Source organism: Trifolium pratense, linkage group LG5, assembly GCF_020283565.1.
Source record: "Trifolium pratense cultivar HEN17-A07 linkage group LG5, ARS_RC_1.1, whole genome shotgun sequence".
NCBI lineage: Eukaryota > Viridiplantae > Streptophyta > Magnoliopsida > Fabales > Fabaceae > Trifolium > Trifolium pratense.
In genome coordinates this window covers 39,901,325-39,919,315 of record NC_060063.1, presented here as the reverse complement: position 1 = coordinate 39,919,315, position 17,991 = coordinate 39,901,325, and the positions used below count along the sequence as shown (strand labels likewise).

At 33.1% G+C, this 17,991-nt stretch overlaps 1 protein-coding gene and 1 long non-coding RNA gene across 4 annotated transcripts; one reads left to right on the top strand and one right to left on the bottom strand.

The window, feature by feature from the left end:
* The first annotated feature begins 1,335 nt into the window (after nt 1-1,335).
* Nucleotides 1,336-3,196, top strand: LOC123887211. The gene is made up of 2 exons (XM_045936494.1): nt 1,336-2,974; nt 3,177-3,196. The coding sequence occupies exon 1, from the start codon at nt 1,363-1,365 to the stop codon at nt 2,947-2,949; it is 1,587 nt and encodes a 528-aa protein (XP_045792450.1). The 5' UTR covers nt 1,336-1,362; the 3' UTR covers nt 2,950-2,974; nt 3,177-3,196.
* Nucleotides 3,197-10,143: 6,947 nt separating this feature from the next.
* On the bottom strand, nt 10,144-17,510 carry LOC123887064. Of its 3 annotated transcripts, none has more exons than XR_006801334.1 (4): nt 17,275-17,510; nt 12,770-13,296; nt 11,774-12,046; nt 10,144-10,416 (listed from the first exon to the last, which is right to left on the bottom strand). It is a non-coding gene; the product is annotated as an uncharacterized LOC123887064 (long non-coding RNA). The 3 variants fall into 3 exon arrangements; XR_006801335.1 differs by lacking the exon at nt 10,144-10,416 and having other exon boundaries at nt 11,453-12,046; nt 12,770-12,956; nt 13,113-13,296; XR_006801333.1 differs by lacking the exon at nt 10,144-10,416 and having other exon boundaries at nt 11,453-12,046.
* Nucleotides 17,511-17,991: the final 481 nt, after the last annotated feature.

Genomic DNA, 17,991 nt, shown 5'->3' with positions numbered 1-17,991 from the left:
AAAGAGTTCAAAATGCAAATATGCATATATGTTGGAATTAAAATTCCAAAAAAAATGTCTTTCAAAATATAGAGGGTCGTGGGACACAACATGTTTACTCAATTAAGGTTTTTTATTCATGCAGAAGATTGAATGTTCTTCAATTATCAAAAATGAGAAACATCAGTAACACAACATTTATATCAAAAATTGACTTTCAAAACATTGATGCCGAATAGGGTCTCGGACATAGCACACATTTGCTCAATTTAAGGTTTTTTTTATTTTTATTTCTCGGGCAGAAGATTGAAGGTTCTTGAATATTCAAGAATGAGGAAAATAGTAAAAGATTCTAACTTTTTTCTCAAGCAGAAGATTGAATGTTCAAGAATGAGAAAAATGGGTAAAAGATTGTACCTTTTTTAAGCAAGATAGTGTATACATTTGCAGTAAAATGAGTAAAAGGCATGCAGTCAAAATGTGGACCGATAAACCCTCAGCATGGTTTCCTGCATTGATTATAATGCAAGCATCCAAAGAGTTGATCCGCATAATGAAGTTGTATATACTAGATAGATACTATGAGAAATAGTTCAAACTCTAAAGAGTTAGTTTCTTTGTACTTTGCTTCACTTGACTTGTTCCTTCCTCAAAGAATTCTTTTGCATTTAGGCAAAATTGCATTTAGGGACTAAGGTCATCAAAGCACAATAGATACCATCCAAGCCTTAAATTATGAAGAAAAAAAATCATATTAAAATTGCATTTTATGCAACAACTAGCATTCGCATTAAGGCATCATCCAACGTTTTTGGGCTATCAAGAAAATCCCTAACAAAAATCATGGAACAAAGAGTATATTCATCTTATTGTCGAAATAGTAGGCTCAGCGACAGTTTCACAATTAGAGTCATAAAAAAATTTCATCTTAGAGACAATAGATATCATCCCTTTAATCATATGAAAACAATTTCGTGTGAGAATTGCATTGAAAGCTGATAGAAGATTAATAGTAGTTAATTAAATAATTATTAGGTAATAGTTTATTAAAAAATTTAGATAGTATTTATATTATTAGTTGAACATCTATGTTATTGGGTTTTGTTTGGTTGGACTTTATCCTTTAGGCCCATTAAAAGTCTTATATATATATATGTAGTGTTCTTATCAAAGGGGAATCAATGAAATGAATCAATTTATCTTTTATTTATTTATCTTTATTTATTGTTTTTCTTAGGTTTAGCTTAGTGTAGCTTGATAGAGCTTCAACTCTCTATCAATTGGTGCTTTCATTCCATGAACTTAGTTCCTCTCATGGATGCTATTCCATCCTACTCTCCTCCATTTTACCCATGTTATTCTACTGTAACAACAGTACCAACCATGCCACCTACACATCAACAACACTCTCACCTTGAATTCCCTTCATATCCATATCCAAATTATTCCAACTACTGCAACTATTACCAAAACACAAGTCTACCACCCTCCACCATCACCCACACTACCACTCATACCTTGCAACAACAAGCCGTACAACCTCCCCATTCATATTCACAACCTGCAAGTCCAAATGCAGAAATTGTTCAGAGATCTTGCAATGAGATTTTAGAATTTATTGAAGAATTTCGAAATGAGATGAAAGAATCATTTCAAGATATCCAAGAATCCTTTCAAGAAGTTTCTGAATTGCTAAAATCACGGACAAAGAATATTCAGAATGTTTTCTCCACTTTGAGACGGGATTTACAAGAGAAAATTGAAAAGGAGAAAGAAGAAGAAGATGCAAAAGACCCAACAGAAAGTGAAGAAGTTCTAGAACCACTTGAAGAAGAAAAGCAAGTGAAAGATGAAGAAAAGGTGAAAACAGAAAGTGAAAAAGAAAATAATCTTTCTCCAATACCACCAGAAATTGGGGTTTTTACGGTCTCTGATCTTCCATCGCCAAAATCGCCGGAACCAAATCCGCCGGAGACAAAATCACCGGAGAATAGCTTCTTCATCATGCTTCCTCCACCTCCGAAACCACCAGACCTACAGTTTCCGTCAGAAAGCTTCTCAGCTATGCCTCCGGCGATTCGGCCGCCGTTGAAACCGCCAGATCCATCACCGAGTTTTCTCATATCTCAGTCTCATCTTCGAACACCACTGTGCTTCTCAAAGTCACCGCTCATCAACTCACTACCACGGCCACCGGAAAATGTTTCTTCTCTAACTCTGGCGCCTCCGCCGTCATTGAAGCCACCGTTTACCAACCAAACTCTATCACAACCACCTAATTCGTCACCGTCGTTATTGAGACCGCCAGCAAAGCCACCGGATTTAAAGTCAGGCGTTGAATTGCAACTTATTATGCCAATGGTTAAACACAAATACTGCTTATTGTCCTTTCTCCATCGTGACACCCAGAGAGTTTTTGCACTGTCCGATCAACAGGGAGCTTCAACAAATGAATCTCAGCCGTGCATACAAATCACAATTCGCTTGCAGCCTTCTCCACCAACAGCGAGTTGCCACGTGTCCAATTGTTTGTCTCCCACCTTCACCCAAGCACGTGATGTAGGACTAGTACTGGTGTTTCTGCCTATATCTATTTTCCATGTGCCAGTTGTTGTCCTTTTGCAGGATTTCAAATCCACCCCATCCTTATGTGACACTATTAGTACTAACCCATTCACAACTTCCCACGTGTTTGGATTTCCACCTTTTCACAATCCAATTTGCAAGAACAAAATTCAAGTGATGTGCAAACAATTAGTCTCCACCGAAACAATTTTGGGTCGCCAAACAATGGCCCAATCTTTTTGCTATGCACAAATCTTCATGGACAAAAATCATGTGTTACAAGCCTCACCACAACTCATTTCAGTTGATCTGCTCCACATTCGTCCGGCTCGTAAACCTCCCGACTCATATCCGAACCTTGAGGACAAGGTTCAAGTGAACCCGGCGGCAATGATAGAAGATTAATAGTAGTTAATTAAATAATTATTAGGTAATAGTTTATTAAAAAATTTAGATAGTATTTATATTATTAGTTGAACATCTATGTTATTGGGTTTTGTTTGGTTGGACTTTATCCTTTAGGCCCATTAAGAGTCTTATATATATATATGTAGTGTTCTTATCAAAGGGGAATCAATGAAATGAATCAATTTATCTTTTATTTATTTATCTTTATTTATTGTTTTTCTTAGGTTTAGCTTAGTGTAGCTTGATAGAGCTTCAACTCTCTATCAAAAGCCATCATCCAACTTTTGCATTATGAATAATTACTTCAAAATGCAAATATGCAAATATGTTGGAATTAAAAATCCAAAAATGTCCAAAACTCAATATCACAACATGTTTACTCAATATTGTAACAAACCAAAAAAATTGTCTTTCAAAGTATATAGGGTCTTGGGACGTAACATGTTTACTCAATTAAGGTTTTTTTTTCATGCAAAAGATTGAATGTTCTTCAATTATCAAGAATGAAAAAAAAAATCAGTATCACAACATGTATTTAAAAAAATTGACTTTCAAAATATTGATGCCAAATACGGTCTCAGACATAGCACACATTTGCTCAATTAAGGTTCATTTTTTAAAATTTCTTAAGCAGAAGATTGAAATGTTTTTGAATATTCAAAACTGAGAAAAATGGTAAAAGATTCTAAGTTTTTCCTCAAGCAGAGATTGAATGTTCTTCAATATTCAAGAATGGGAAAATGGGTAAAAGATTTAACCTTTTTGTTCCTTCCTTAGAGAATAGTTCAGACTCCAAAGTGTTGGTTTCTTTGTACTTTGCTTCATTTGACTTGTTCCTTCCTTAGAGTATTCCTTTGAAACCCTTACCAGTATTGAGTTTAGGGTAATCCAACACAAGTCGCAATCCATTTTTCCATTTTGCATTTGCAAAATTGCATTTAGGGGCTAAGGTCATCAGAGCACAATTAGATATCATTCAAGCCTTAAATTATGAATAAAATTTCATATTAAAATTGCATTTTAGGCAACAACAAACTTTCGCATTAAGGCATCATCCAAAGTTTTTGGGATCATGTATACCACACTATTAGGGTCATAAAAATATTACATCTCAGCGACAATTTCACTATTAGGGTCATAAAAATATTCCATCTCGGCGACACAAGATACCATCGCTTAGTCACATGATTTCAAAACATTGATGGCGAATAGAGTCTCAGACATAGCACACATTTGCTCAATTTTAGGTTTTTTATTTTTATTTCTCAGGCAGAAGATTGAATGTTCATGAATATTCAAGAACTAGAAAAATGAGTAAAAGTTCTAACTTTTTTCTCAAGCAGAAGATTGAATGTTCTTGAATATTCAATAAATGAGAAAAATGGGTAAAAGATTGTACTTTTTCTCAAGCAGAAGATTGAATGAATAATGAAGAATTGGAAAAAACATTACCGTTGAAAACGGGGAAGAGTTTATTGAGTTCGTTGATGAAAACGAGAAAGATTGAAATTGATTCATTCTTTCTCTTCCTTTCTCATTTCCTTCCCTCAAACCAAACGCACAGAAAGTTTCATTCTTTTCATGAAGAAAAAAAACCAGACGAACAATGAAACAAATTATGTGTTAACTCTGCGTAACTTAGAAAGAAACGAGTGAGAGTGCTTGATTCTTTTTCTTCAAGTATTTGTTCCAGTGATGTGTTAGACTACTTATGGGCTAAGAGATTCGGCCCAAAACCTAGGTGATCATGCTTTATTTTTTATTTTTTTTATAAGCGCTAATCATGCTTTAGTAATTTTGATAAATAAATAAAATTTTCAAGGATTAAATTAAAAAATAATTATATGTTTTTGGTCCTATAATTTTTCTCTATTTTTTTTCGCACTTTTTAGTCCTTGAAGTTTTTTCCGTCAGTGTTTTTAGTCTCTACTTTTCATTTAACTAGTGCATATTAAAAAAAAAATTAAAATTTTTTTTAATGAAAGATGAATTAAATATGAATTTTTTTAGTTGCACATAAAAATTCATCTTATGATCAAAAATTCTAAATTTTTATCGATGATGTTCTTATAATATTATAAACATGAATACAAAAAAATCATTCAAAAATGTGAAAGTATACAAGAGTTTGATTAAAAGTATGGACTAAAAACACTAACAGAAAAAACTTCAAGGACTAAAAAGTATGAAAAAAATCTTTCAGGGATTAAAAACAAAATTCTGGGAAACTATAGGGACAAAAAACATATTTAACCCTTATTTTTTTATGGGTGAAAAAAATATCTAAAATTTTGTTATAGATTAAAAAAATTAGTTTATATTTCAAAAAAAGATTTTTGTGCAAATTTAGTCAAAACTAGTAGAAATTATTTCAAATTTATTGATACTTCCTCCAGTTCTTTTTATAAGAGAATTTGAGTCAATAAAAATTAATGTATTTGTTCCATAATATGGTACATCAACTTTTACTGTCTCAATTTTTATGTTTTTTCTCCAAAGAAAATTAGCGGCTAATGTGCTGCTACCCAAAACTATATTAAAGATATATCACTTACAAAAAAAAAAAAGGAGACTAAACCAAAACCTTCTCAAAATGATGTGAATCAAAAATTTGGTAAACCAGGCTTATTCCTCTGAGAGCTATCAATAATGCATGAAGGAATATCATTCTGATAACAAAATCTATAATATACAAGCATATATTAGCTAACTTATTTGCACATTGGTTTTCCTCTCATAATATATGAGTAACCGTAAAATTCATGCCTCTAAGTAAAACCTTACAATTCAACCATATGTTACTTAAGTTCCAAGGCACGGTTAGATTTTACTTAAAAGCACTAACAACCAGAAGCTCAACTTGAATGGCAAAATCAGTTCTCAAATTTTCAACAAAACAACCTAAAATATTTAGCCCCACAATGCTAGCTATGAATAACAATCTTAACTGGTGTTACCACTTGTAGGCTTAACAAGAACATTTTTTGCAAGAAAGATTAAACTTGCTTCAGAACATACATTCAACAATATGAACAATATAATGTGCAACTGTTGAACAAAGCTTCTCCATATATAAGAATATGCTGATATGTAAGTCTAATTAATGAAAAAAGCTTGAATTGCTGATCACAAGAGAATTCCATCTAATCAAGCTGAAGTAAACTACATGCAACAGATTACAGATTACGCATCGTACACGGTACATCGAGACTCAGATACAACCAAAGACCATCCAACAATAACAAATTTACAAGTAGATATTTATAGTTCAATTATCATGCTATATGTGTATAGTAGTAATTGATGGTAGCTAGCATTACCATTAAGTCGAAAAGGAAAGAGCTAAATTCCACTACTGACAAGGTAAGCAGCATAGCAACAGCAGACATAAAATTGCTGATTGAGTAAACGAGGATAGCCTGTCCAATGAGAGGTAAGCAAACAATGAGTTCAATCCATGTACATTACTGCATTTAATTTTTGTTTATCAAACATTTGCATTTAAATTTTGGATTTTGAATCTCTACATTCATGTATACAAGCAGATATTTACAGTTCAATTTCCATGCTTTATAACTCTGTCATATGAGGTAAGAGCTAGCATTCGTATTATTCAACGATACCCCATAATTCTATTTTGTTCTCCTTCTCGTAACTAACAAGAAACCTTGGACAGTTGAGTCAACAAGGACATATAAGGTACATACCAGAAACCTTATCAGTAAGTTAATCCAACACAAGCATACTCCACCTTGCATTTGCAAAATCATTTCATATTATTGAAAGCACAATAGATACCATTCATGCCTTACAATGAAATTAAAAAAAAAGGGAGATAGTGCGTATTAGGGAGGGAAGTGGTGAGCCAAGGGGCGGGTGGTTTAGGGAGCATGTTGTGAGGAGGGTGGGGGACGGGGCAGAAACTTTTTTCTGGACCGATCCCTGGGTGGATGGGACTCCTTTGTGTGAGCGGTTTGGGCGGCTGTTTGAGTTGACGGCGACCAAATCACGTACGGTGGCTGAGATGTTTGCTTTAGGGTGGGGTGCAGATGGTGCGGCGTGTGAGTGGCAGAGACAGTTGAGGGCGTGGGAGGAGGAGATGTTAGGAGAGTGTCAGTCTTTACTTCTTACCATTTCCTTGCAGGCTCTATCTTTAGACAGGTGGCAGTGGCGCCTTGATCCTGATGCAGGTTATACGGTTAGGGGAGCATACCAGGTTTTGATATCTCATGCTTTGGTCACTATGGACGCTGCGGATAATCTGGTCTGGCATCCTCAGGTTCCTTTGAGGGTCTCTATTTTCGCTTAGCATTTATTGCGTGACAGGTTGCCCACGAGGGTAAATCTGGTTACTCGACGGGTTTTATCTTCTACAGCATCCACTTGTGTTTTTGGATGTCATGAGGCTGAGTCGGCACATCACTTATTCATCTCCTGTAGGATCGAGAGCTCTCTTTGGGATTTAGTGCGAGCATGGATTGGCATTCCTTTGGTGGACTCTTCTACACTACGGGGTCACTTTACCCAGTTTACATTTTCAGCAGGTGTTTCACGAGCACGTCGATCATTTTTACAGCTCATCTGGCTTGTTTGTGTGTGGGTAGTTTGGACGGAGAGAAATCATCGATTATTTTCAGGCTCAGCAGAGACGCCCCTCATTTTGTTGGACAAGATCAAGCTGTTCTCCTTTAGGTGGTTGAAGTCGACGTGTATTACGTTAGCTTTAAACTACCATAGCTGGTGGTCTAGTCCTATGCTTTGTTTGGGCTTTGTATTATTTGCTTATGTTTTCGTTTTCTCTGACTCTTTGTAAACTTTTGTAGTCTACCTCGGTATGTCTTGTGCTGGGGAGGTTGATTATGTTAATATATCTCATTTTGGCTTGTTCAAAAAAAAAAAAAAATTAACAATTTTTTTAATGAAGCCTCAAACATGCATGTAGCTAACTATATATCGCATGTAGCACTATGACCTTATTTATGCAGAAAATGTTTGTATATTGAAGGACACAAAACCTGCAGAAATTCTAAGCCATCTTGCATCATCACTTATGGTTTTGTTAAAAACTATCCATATACTTCTATGATGATCTAAACCGCGTCATTCTTGAATGATTCACTTTTAGTCTTATCAGGGCATATAGCAATTAAAGTATGAGGTGTTAATCCTTATACAACCCCTTTCAAAATCCAAAATCAACCTTACATATTATAAAGTACCACTTGTCATACGTCTAAGTATCATGTAATTAGTCAATTTACAAGAAAGCATTCAAAGCATATTATAAAAGAAGAGTCTTGTCATACAGCAACCGTCATAATCATATTTATTTATGCACATATATCAATTGTTTGTGGTTACTAATAAGCCATACCAAATCTTTGATGCACAAAATCAAAGCATGTAATCTCAATCATGTTCATCATTCACACATACCTTTTACTCATAAATTCACATGTTGGTCATGATACTTGAATAGAAAGAAAAAGGAAACTAAATTGTTAGAAGATAGACAGTTAGAGTTATCTTTCCCATTCTTCACTAGGTCTCATCTCATTCTACAAGGACATATAATGTACCTACAAGAAACCTAATAAGTAAGTTAATCCAACACAAGTACACTCACTTTAGGCATCATCCAAGAGATTAAAATAGAAGTTATTTTGATGTAAATCATACAGAACTCCAACATCATAACATAGGAAAAAACTGTCTTTCAAAATATTGGTGTCAAAGGTGTTCGGACATAGCATGTTTGCTTAATTAAGGTTTATGTTTTTTCTCAAGCAGAAAGATTGAACGTTTTTGAATGAAAATTCCAAAATTGCCATAGCAAACCAAAACAAATAGTATCTTTCAAAATATCGTTGCTAAATGGGTCTTGAGACAACCATTTTTAACTATAAGGAAATTCAATAATTTGTAAAATCAAAGACCAAAAAAACACATATAAAATGGTTAAACCGCTTGCTGTCAAAACCGCACTTACAGTTATAGAAAAGGTAGCTGAAAAGATGGCAACCTGCTATGAATGCCAATGTTATGTATGTCAGTGTTATCACTTGTATGCCAATCCTCCTCAACAAATAATTCAAGTCAGGACAAAGAAAATAAATTTAGTACTTCTAGTATGAATAACCCATAATTGGTTTTACATAACTGTGCTAAATAATTAAACCATGTTTGAACTCATAAAGCCAAGACAAACAACTAAAATGAAAAAGTTTGGAGAGTTCCTCTCATAAAGTTGAAGTAAACTGCAAGCAACAAATTGCATATCTCGCAAGCTTAGAATGTTGGAACAAAATTGATTTAAAAATGTTTGCCCCCAAATCTATTAAGGTTTTGATGATAACAAAGTATTAATAAACAATTGGAAGGACTAAAAATTTAATTTAAGTGTGCAGAACGTTAAATTAAATTAATTTTTTTTTTTTTTATACCAAAATTCATATCATTAAGTACCGCTTGTCATACGTCTAAGTATCATGTAATTAGTCAATTTACAAGAAAGCATTCAAAGCATATTATAAAAGAAGAGTCTTGTCAAACAGCAACCGTCATAATCATATTTATTTATGCACATATATCAATTGTTTGTGGTTACTAATAAGCCATACCAAATCTTTGATGCACAAAATCAAAGCATGTAATCTCAATCATGTTCATCATTCACACATTAAAAACTGAATTGAACCAGTATTTATGTAAGAATTGCATATAACTCTTCTAAACGGGAATGGATTTTCTCCAGTTTAAATCTCACCCATTAAAAGTTCATCTCACTTTTATTTTATATTTTAAATATTGATCTTAATGGTTGAAATTCCACTGGACTGTAATGTGACTGGAGAGGATCCCAGCCCCTTCCAAATAAGCTCTTATTTCTTCTTGTTCTTTGTACCTTGCTTCAGTTGGCCAGTAAGGGTAATCCAACACGAGTAACATTCCATTTTGCATTTGCAAAATTGTATTTTGGGACTAAGGTCATCAAAGAACAATAGATAACACCCAAGCCTTAAATTATGAATAAAATTTCATATTAAAATTGCATTTTCGACAGCAACTAGCTTTCGCAGAAAGGCATCATCAAACATTTTCGCATTTAGAGACTAATAGATACCAACCAAGCCTGAAATTGTGAATAAAATTGCATATTAAAATTGCATTTTATGCAACAACTAGCTTTCGCAGTAAGGCATCATCCAATGTTTTCGCATTTAGGGACTAATAGATACCATCCAAGCCTTAAATTGTGAATAAATTTTCATATTAATGTTGCATTTTAGGCAACAACTAGCTTTCGCAGTAAGGCATCATCCAACGTTTTCGCATTGAGGGACTAATAGATAACATTCAAGCCTTAAATTATGAATATAATTTCATATTAAAATTGAATTTTAGGCAACAAGTAGCTTTCGCATTAAGGCATCATCCAACGTTTTTGGGCCATCAAGACAATCCCTACAAAAATAATGGAACTTTATTCATCTTATTGTCGAAATAGTGGCCTCATGTATACCACACCACCATTCATAGATAATGAACAAAATATTTCATCGCAGCGACAAATTCACAATTAGGGTCATAAAAGGACAATAGATACCATCCCTTAAATCATATGATTACAATTTCGTATGAAAATTGGATTGAAGGCCATCATCCAACTTTTGCATTATGAATAAATAGTTCAATATGCAAATATGTTGTAATAAAAGCTCCAAAAATGTTCAAAACTCCATTATCATAACAAACACAAAATTTGTCTTTCCAAATATATACGGTATGTTAATTAAGGTTTTTTTCATGCAGAAGATTGAACAAAAAAACTGTCTTTCAAAATAAATCAGCATCACAATGTATCGACCATAAATCAATATGTTAGTGAAAATCCCAAAATTACTAGCAGCAAACTAAAAAAATTGATTTTCAAAACATTGATGCCAAATAGTTTCTCGTACATAGCACACATTTGCTCAATTAATGTGTTTTTTCCTACTAAAAGATTGAATTTGTTGAATATTCAAGAATGAGAAAAAGGGTTAAAAGATTCTAACTTTTTTTTCAAGCAGAAGAATGAATGTTAGCACTGACTACTGAGTACTTAACAAATTTACAAGTAGATACCATTCATGCATGGACCTACCAGAAACCTTATTAGTAAGCTAATCGAACACAAGCACACTCCACTTTGCATTTGCAAAATCATTTCATATTTTACACTGAAAGCACAATAGATACCATTCATGCCTTACATTGAAATAAATAAGAAATATTAAACAGTTTTTTAATGAAGCCTCGAATATGCATATACTAATTTTAGTTAGTATTATCAATTTATTTTAAGGTAACTATATAGGTAGCACTGCGACCTTATTTATGCAGAAAAATTTTGTATACTAAAAGACACAAAATTTGAAAGTCTAAGTTTTGAAACTCTAAGCCATCTTGCATCATTACCTATGGTTTTGCTAATTAACTATCTATCCATATACTTCTATGATGATCTAAACCGCTGTCATTCTTGAAATGATTCATTTTTAGTCTATCAGAGCATGAAGCAATTAAAGTATGAGGTGCTAGTCCTTACAACCCCCTTTCAACCTTGCATGTCATATGTCTAAGTGTCATGTAATAAGTCAATTTACCAAACAAGCATTCAAAGCATATTATAAAAGAGTTTCGTCATACATCAACCGGCATAATCATATTTACTTATGCACATATATCAATTGTTTGTGGTTACTTATAAGGCATAACAAATCTTTGATGAACAAAACCAAAGCATTTAATCTCAATCATGTTCATCATTCACACATACCTCGTGAATTCACCTATTGGCCATGATACTTGAATTTTGTCTTTTCAAATAGAGAATTCAGTCACACACATTCCTCATTATGCAGAGAAAGGGAACAAAAATAGAAGTTTAGAGTTAACTTTCCCTTTCGTCACTAGGTCTCATCTAATTCTACTTTTATAATTTTACCAACAATACCTTTCAGCATCTTCTCTCCAAATACCAGTTATAGCAGTTGTATAATTTCAGAAGGGGTGGCGCAAAAGAGGAGAAATCCGTGAGGCCTTTTCCTCGCTAAAATGGACACAACACAAAATCAATATTTTAAAGGCCTGCACAAAAGTTTGAGGGAACAAAAATTATAAATAAACAACACAGTAGCATATAAATGGCATCTCGGTCTAAATTTGTTTTTACTCTAAGCTAAACCGATATCTCAAGATGGCAACAGATAGAGCCCTTTGCAACTTCTTAAAATCCATATGGCCATAAAAGAATATATCTAGGCTGATATTAATAGGCCAATATTTTAAGTGATCAACTTAATATTCCATTTAGTTAAGCAATTCATAAATACAACAGGAAAATTTATTTAATAAACTAAACCATTGCAACTAGATACTCGATATACATGTGCCTCGACTATGGTAATAAGCTCCATACTCTTGGGGAAAACAACATCCCAAATCCTCATCTTTAGCAAAATTTTGAAGGGTAGGTAGGTTCTAGTAATATTAACAACTGGTGTGCTATTTCAATGTTTTCCAATACCATTTACCTAATCAGGACATATAATAACGGAATACAAGACATGTGATTTTGTACTCTTGACTCTTGTAAAGTTTTTCATTCTGATGTCTGTTTGGTGCCCTATGATTTTGTACTGCCGAATCTTCTAAAGTTCTAATGCCTGGATTTTACATTTCCATTTTCAAGGGAATACTGAATACCAAAACTAAATGCTAGTTGCAACAAATTGTAACAAAAGACATTGTTAAATTCATCAGAGAAGCATACCAAACTAAATGGTAACTGATCAAAAGAATTTGACCCAACCGCAACATCTCAGCATTGGGCTCCCACTGGGACAGCCATAAGAGGTAACCAATTAATCATTGACATTTGTTGTGTAGCTTAGTTTTGCTAGAGAAAGCGGCATTTCAAGTACACCACCACAAATTTCCTTTCTGAGTAGCAACAAACTCTGCAACAATAGCATTCTCATTACCAACGAATTGTGGTTTCAAAAACAAACCTTGAATCAATGCCTGTTTTTATTCCAGTCCTGCTTATGATATCTAAGTTCTGCTGATTAATGTCGCCCATGATCAATAAAGATCCCGTGAAACTTATAATGTACCTTCAAGAGCACACTCCACTTTGCATTTGCAAAATCACTTCATATTGTAGTTGCAAAATTGCATTTGCATTTAGGGTCGTCAAAGCACAATAGATACCATTCATGCCATTTTGTCTTTAAGGCAACAACTAGCTTTCACATTAAGCATCATTTAAAATATTTGGGTCATCAAGACACTCGGGACCTGCTTTGTATAGATTAAAATAGAAGTTATTTTGATGTTAAATCATACGGAACTCCATCCTCATAACAAAGAAAAAACTGTCTTTCAAAATTTTGGTGTCAAAGAGGTTCTTGGGACATAGCAAGATTGCTCAATTAAGGTTGTTTTCTCTCAAGCAAAGAGATTTTATGTTTTCTAATAGTTAGGAAAGATGAAATGAGTATCCCAACATGAATCATTGCAAATATAATGGAATGAAAATTCCAAAATTGCCATAGCAAACCACAACAAATAGTATCTTTCAAAACATCGGTGCTAAATGGGTCTAGAGTCGGAGCACATTTCTAACTATAAGACAACCAGCTATGAAATTCAATCCTATGTATGCCGGTGTTACCACTTGTACGCTATTCCTCAATGTCATCATTGTCCTCAACAAATAATTCATGTCATGACAGAGAAAATAAATCTAGTACCTCTAGTATGAGAAACAAAAACTGTGCAATTTATTGCAGTTGCAAAATTGCATTTAAGGATTAGCGTCATCAAAGCACAATAGATTATAGATACCATACATGCCTTATATTATCAATAAAATTTCATATTAAAATTGCATTTTAGGCAACAACTAGCATTTGTATTAAGGCATTATCCAACATTTTTGGGCAATCAAGACAATACCTAACAAATTTCATGGAACAAAACGTATATCCATCTTATTGTCAAATTTGGAGTTAGTGGGCTCATGTATACTATATCATCGTTCATAGGTAATGAAAAAAATATTTCACCTCACTGACAGTTTCACAGTTAGTTTCATGAATACAATTTTATATGAAAATTGCATTAAGGACATTGAGGCCATCATCCAACTTTTATATTATGAATAAAGAGTTCATAATGCAAATTACTCTAAGGACATTGAGGCAACCATCCCTTAAAAATTTAAGAAACTTAATATATCCAGTGATTCCAACGGTCAGATTGGGTGTTGCTAGGGGTTACTAGGGCCATATACTCTACCCCTTTTTCAGACTTGCATTTATAATTATGAACACAAATCTAGTGTTATCCAATTCTTATACCAGCGCCCACCAAATTTTATCGAATTTTCATAAAAAGTCTGCAGTCAAAATATCGATTGATACAACCTCATTAAGGTTTCTTTCATCCATTGATCACAATGCAAACATCCAAAGAGTTGGTCTGCATAATGCAATACATACCAGATAGATACTATTAGAAATAGTTCAGACTCCAAAGAGTTGGTTTCTTTGTACTTTAGTTCACTTGACTTTTTCCTTCCTTAGAGAGTTCCTTTGAAACCCTTACCACCAATAGGGTAATCCAGCACAAGTCACAATCCATTTTGCATTTGCAAAATTGCATTTAGGGACTAAGGTCATCAAAGCACAATAGATACCATCCAAGCTTTAAATTATGAATAAAATTTCATATTAAAATTGCATTTTAGGCAACAACTAGCTTTTGCATTAAGGCATCATCAAACGTTTTTGGGCTCATGTATATTTATCTTATTCTCGAAAGAGTGGGCTTATGTATACCACACCACCCTTCATAGATAATGGAAAAAAAAATATCTCAATGACAATTTCACTATTCCACTATTAGGGTCATAAGAATATTTCATCTCAGAGACAATTTCACTATAAGGGTCATAAAAATATTCCATCTCAGCGACATTAGATACCATCCCTTAATCATATGATTACAATTTCGTATGAAAATTGCATTGAAGGCCATCATCCAACTTTTGCATTATGAATAAAAAGTTAAAAATGCAAGTATGCAAATATGTCGGAATAAAAATTCCAAAAAGGTGCTAAACTTGCATTATCTTAATAAACAAAAAAATTGTCTTTCAAAATATATAGGATCTTGGGACACAACATGTTTACTCAATTGAGGTTTTTTTTTTCCATGCAGAAGATTGAATGCTATTCAATTCTCAAAAATGAGAAAAATCAGTATTACAACATGTATATTAAAAAATTGACTTTCAAATCATTAAAGCTGAATAGGGTCTCGGGCATAGCACACATTTGCTCAAGCAGAAGATTGAAATGTTCTTGAATAGTCAAGAATGAGAAAAATGGTAAAAGATTCTAACTTTTTACTCAAACAGAAGATTGATTGTTCTTGAATGTTCAAGAATGAGAAAAATGAGTAAAAGATTCTAACTTTTTTCCCTCAAGCAGAAGATTGAATGTTCTTCAATATTTAAGAATGAGAAAAATGGGTAAAAGATTGTGCCTTTTTTAAGCAAGATTGCAGAAAAATGATCATAATGCAAGCAGAAAAATGAGTAAAAGGCTTGCAGTCAAAATATGGACCGATAAACCCTCATTATGGTTTCCTGCATTGATCATAATGCATGCATCCAGAGAGTTGATCTGCATAATGAAATATATACCAGATAGACACTATGAGAAATAGTTCAAACTCCGAAGAGTTGGTTTCTTTGTACTTTGCTTCACTTGACTTGTTCCTTCCTTAAAGAATTCCTTTGCATTTGGGCAAAATTGCATTTAGGGACTAAGGTCATCAAAGCACAATAACATCCAAGCCTTAAATTATGAATAAATTTTCATATTAAAATTGCATTTTCGGCAACAACTAGCTTTCGCAGCAAGGCATCATCCAACATTTTCGCATTTAGGGACTAATAGATACCATCCAAGCCTTAAATTGTGAAATAGTTCAGACTCAAAAGAATTGGTTTCTTAGTACTTTGCCTCAGTTGACTTGTTCATTCCTTAGATAATTCCTTTTTAAACCCTTCCCAGTAGGGTAATCCAACACAAGTCACAATTCATTTTGCATTTGCAAAATTGCATTTAGGGACTAAGGTCATCAAAGCAAAATAGATACCATCCAAGCCTTAAATTATGAATAAAATTTCATATTAAAATTGCATCATAGGCAACAACTAACTTTCGCATTAAGGCATCAGCCAACGTTTTTGGGCTCATGTATACCACAATATTAGGGTAATAAAAATATTCCATCTCAGTGACATTAGATACCATCCCGTAATCATATGATTACAATTTCATCTCAACGACAATTTCACTATTATTAGGGTCATAAAAATATTTCATCTCAACGACAATTTCACTATTAGGGTCATAAAAATATTCCATCTCAGCGACATTAGATTCAATCCCGTAATCATATGATTACAATTTCATCTCAGCGACAATTTCACTATTATTAGGGTCATAAAAATATTTCATCTCAGCGACAATTTCACTATTAGGGTCATAAAAATATTCCATCCCAGTGACATTAGATACCATCCCGTAATCATATGATTACAATTTCATCTCAGCGACAATTTCACTATTATTAGGGTCATAAAAATATTTCATCTCAGCTACAATTTCACTATTAGGGTCATAAAAATAGAGTCTCAGACATAGCACACATTTGCTCAATTTAAGGTTTTTTAATTTTTATTTCTCAGACAGAAGATTGAATGTTCTTGAATATCCAAGAATGAGGAAAATGGTAAAAGATTCTAACATTTTTCTCAAGCAGAAGATTGAATATTCAAGAATGAGAAAATTGATAAAAGATTCTAACTTTTCCCCTCAAGCAGAAGATTGAAATGTTCTTGAATATTCATGATTGAAAAAATTGGGTAAAAGATTCTAAATTTTTTCTCAAGCAGAAGATTGAATATTGAAGAATGACAAAAAAGGGTAAAAACCTTTTTTTTTTCTCAAGCAGAAGATTGAAATGTTCTTGAATATTCAAGAATGAGGAAAATGGTAAAAGATTTAACCTTTTTGTTAAGCAGATGTTCCGAATAATCAAAAATGAAAAAATGGGTATATAATCTTTTAAAATAATAGGCACAACCAAACAGGGTCTTGGGAAAGAATATCTTTGCTCAATTAAAGTTCTTTTGTTGTTTTGTTTTCTTCAAACAAGCAGAAGATTGAATGCATAATGAAGAATTAGAAAAAACATTACCGTTGAAAACGAGAAAAAGTTTATCTTCCATTCTTCATTTCCGTTGATGAAAACTCTACTGTTGCAGAAGATTGAAGACCCAACATTGATTCATTCTTTTTCTTCCATTCTTCATTTCCGTTGATGAAATGAAACCACAACGAGTGTTTGATTTTTTCTTGAAGAGAAAAGAACTCTGCATAAACTAGAAAGAAAGAGTGAAGACAAGTGATGCACTGATGTATCCGTGTTTGATTAGATCCGGCCCAATACCTAGCTAATATGCTTTAGTAATTTTGATAAATGAATAAAATTTTCAAGGATTAAATTGAAAAAAAAAAACAAAATTATAGTAACATTAATCATAAATTTGGATAAATTTTCATACAACGGAAACTATGATATATTACGAAATACAGTACCTCCTTATAAACTACAATAGAAATTTTATTTGCATCTTCACCGTATTTGCCGATAATCAGAATCTTTAAGCATTCTCTTGAAGTAACTCTTGAAGTTGTAACATACAACTGACCATGTGAAAACACCGGCGACGAAAGATATATCTTAATATGTTTAGCAGATTGTCTTTACTCTTTATTTTAAATTTTGATTAAATATTAAAAGTTCACATTGTGATCTTAAATTGAATTATGATTTTTTTTGGCATAAAAGAATAGTGGCAACAAAGAAGAAGAAAAATGAGACATGTTTTGTAAAAAAAAAATTTAAAAATTG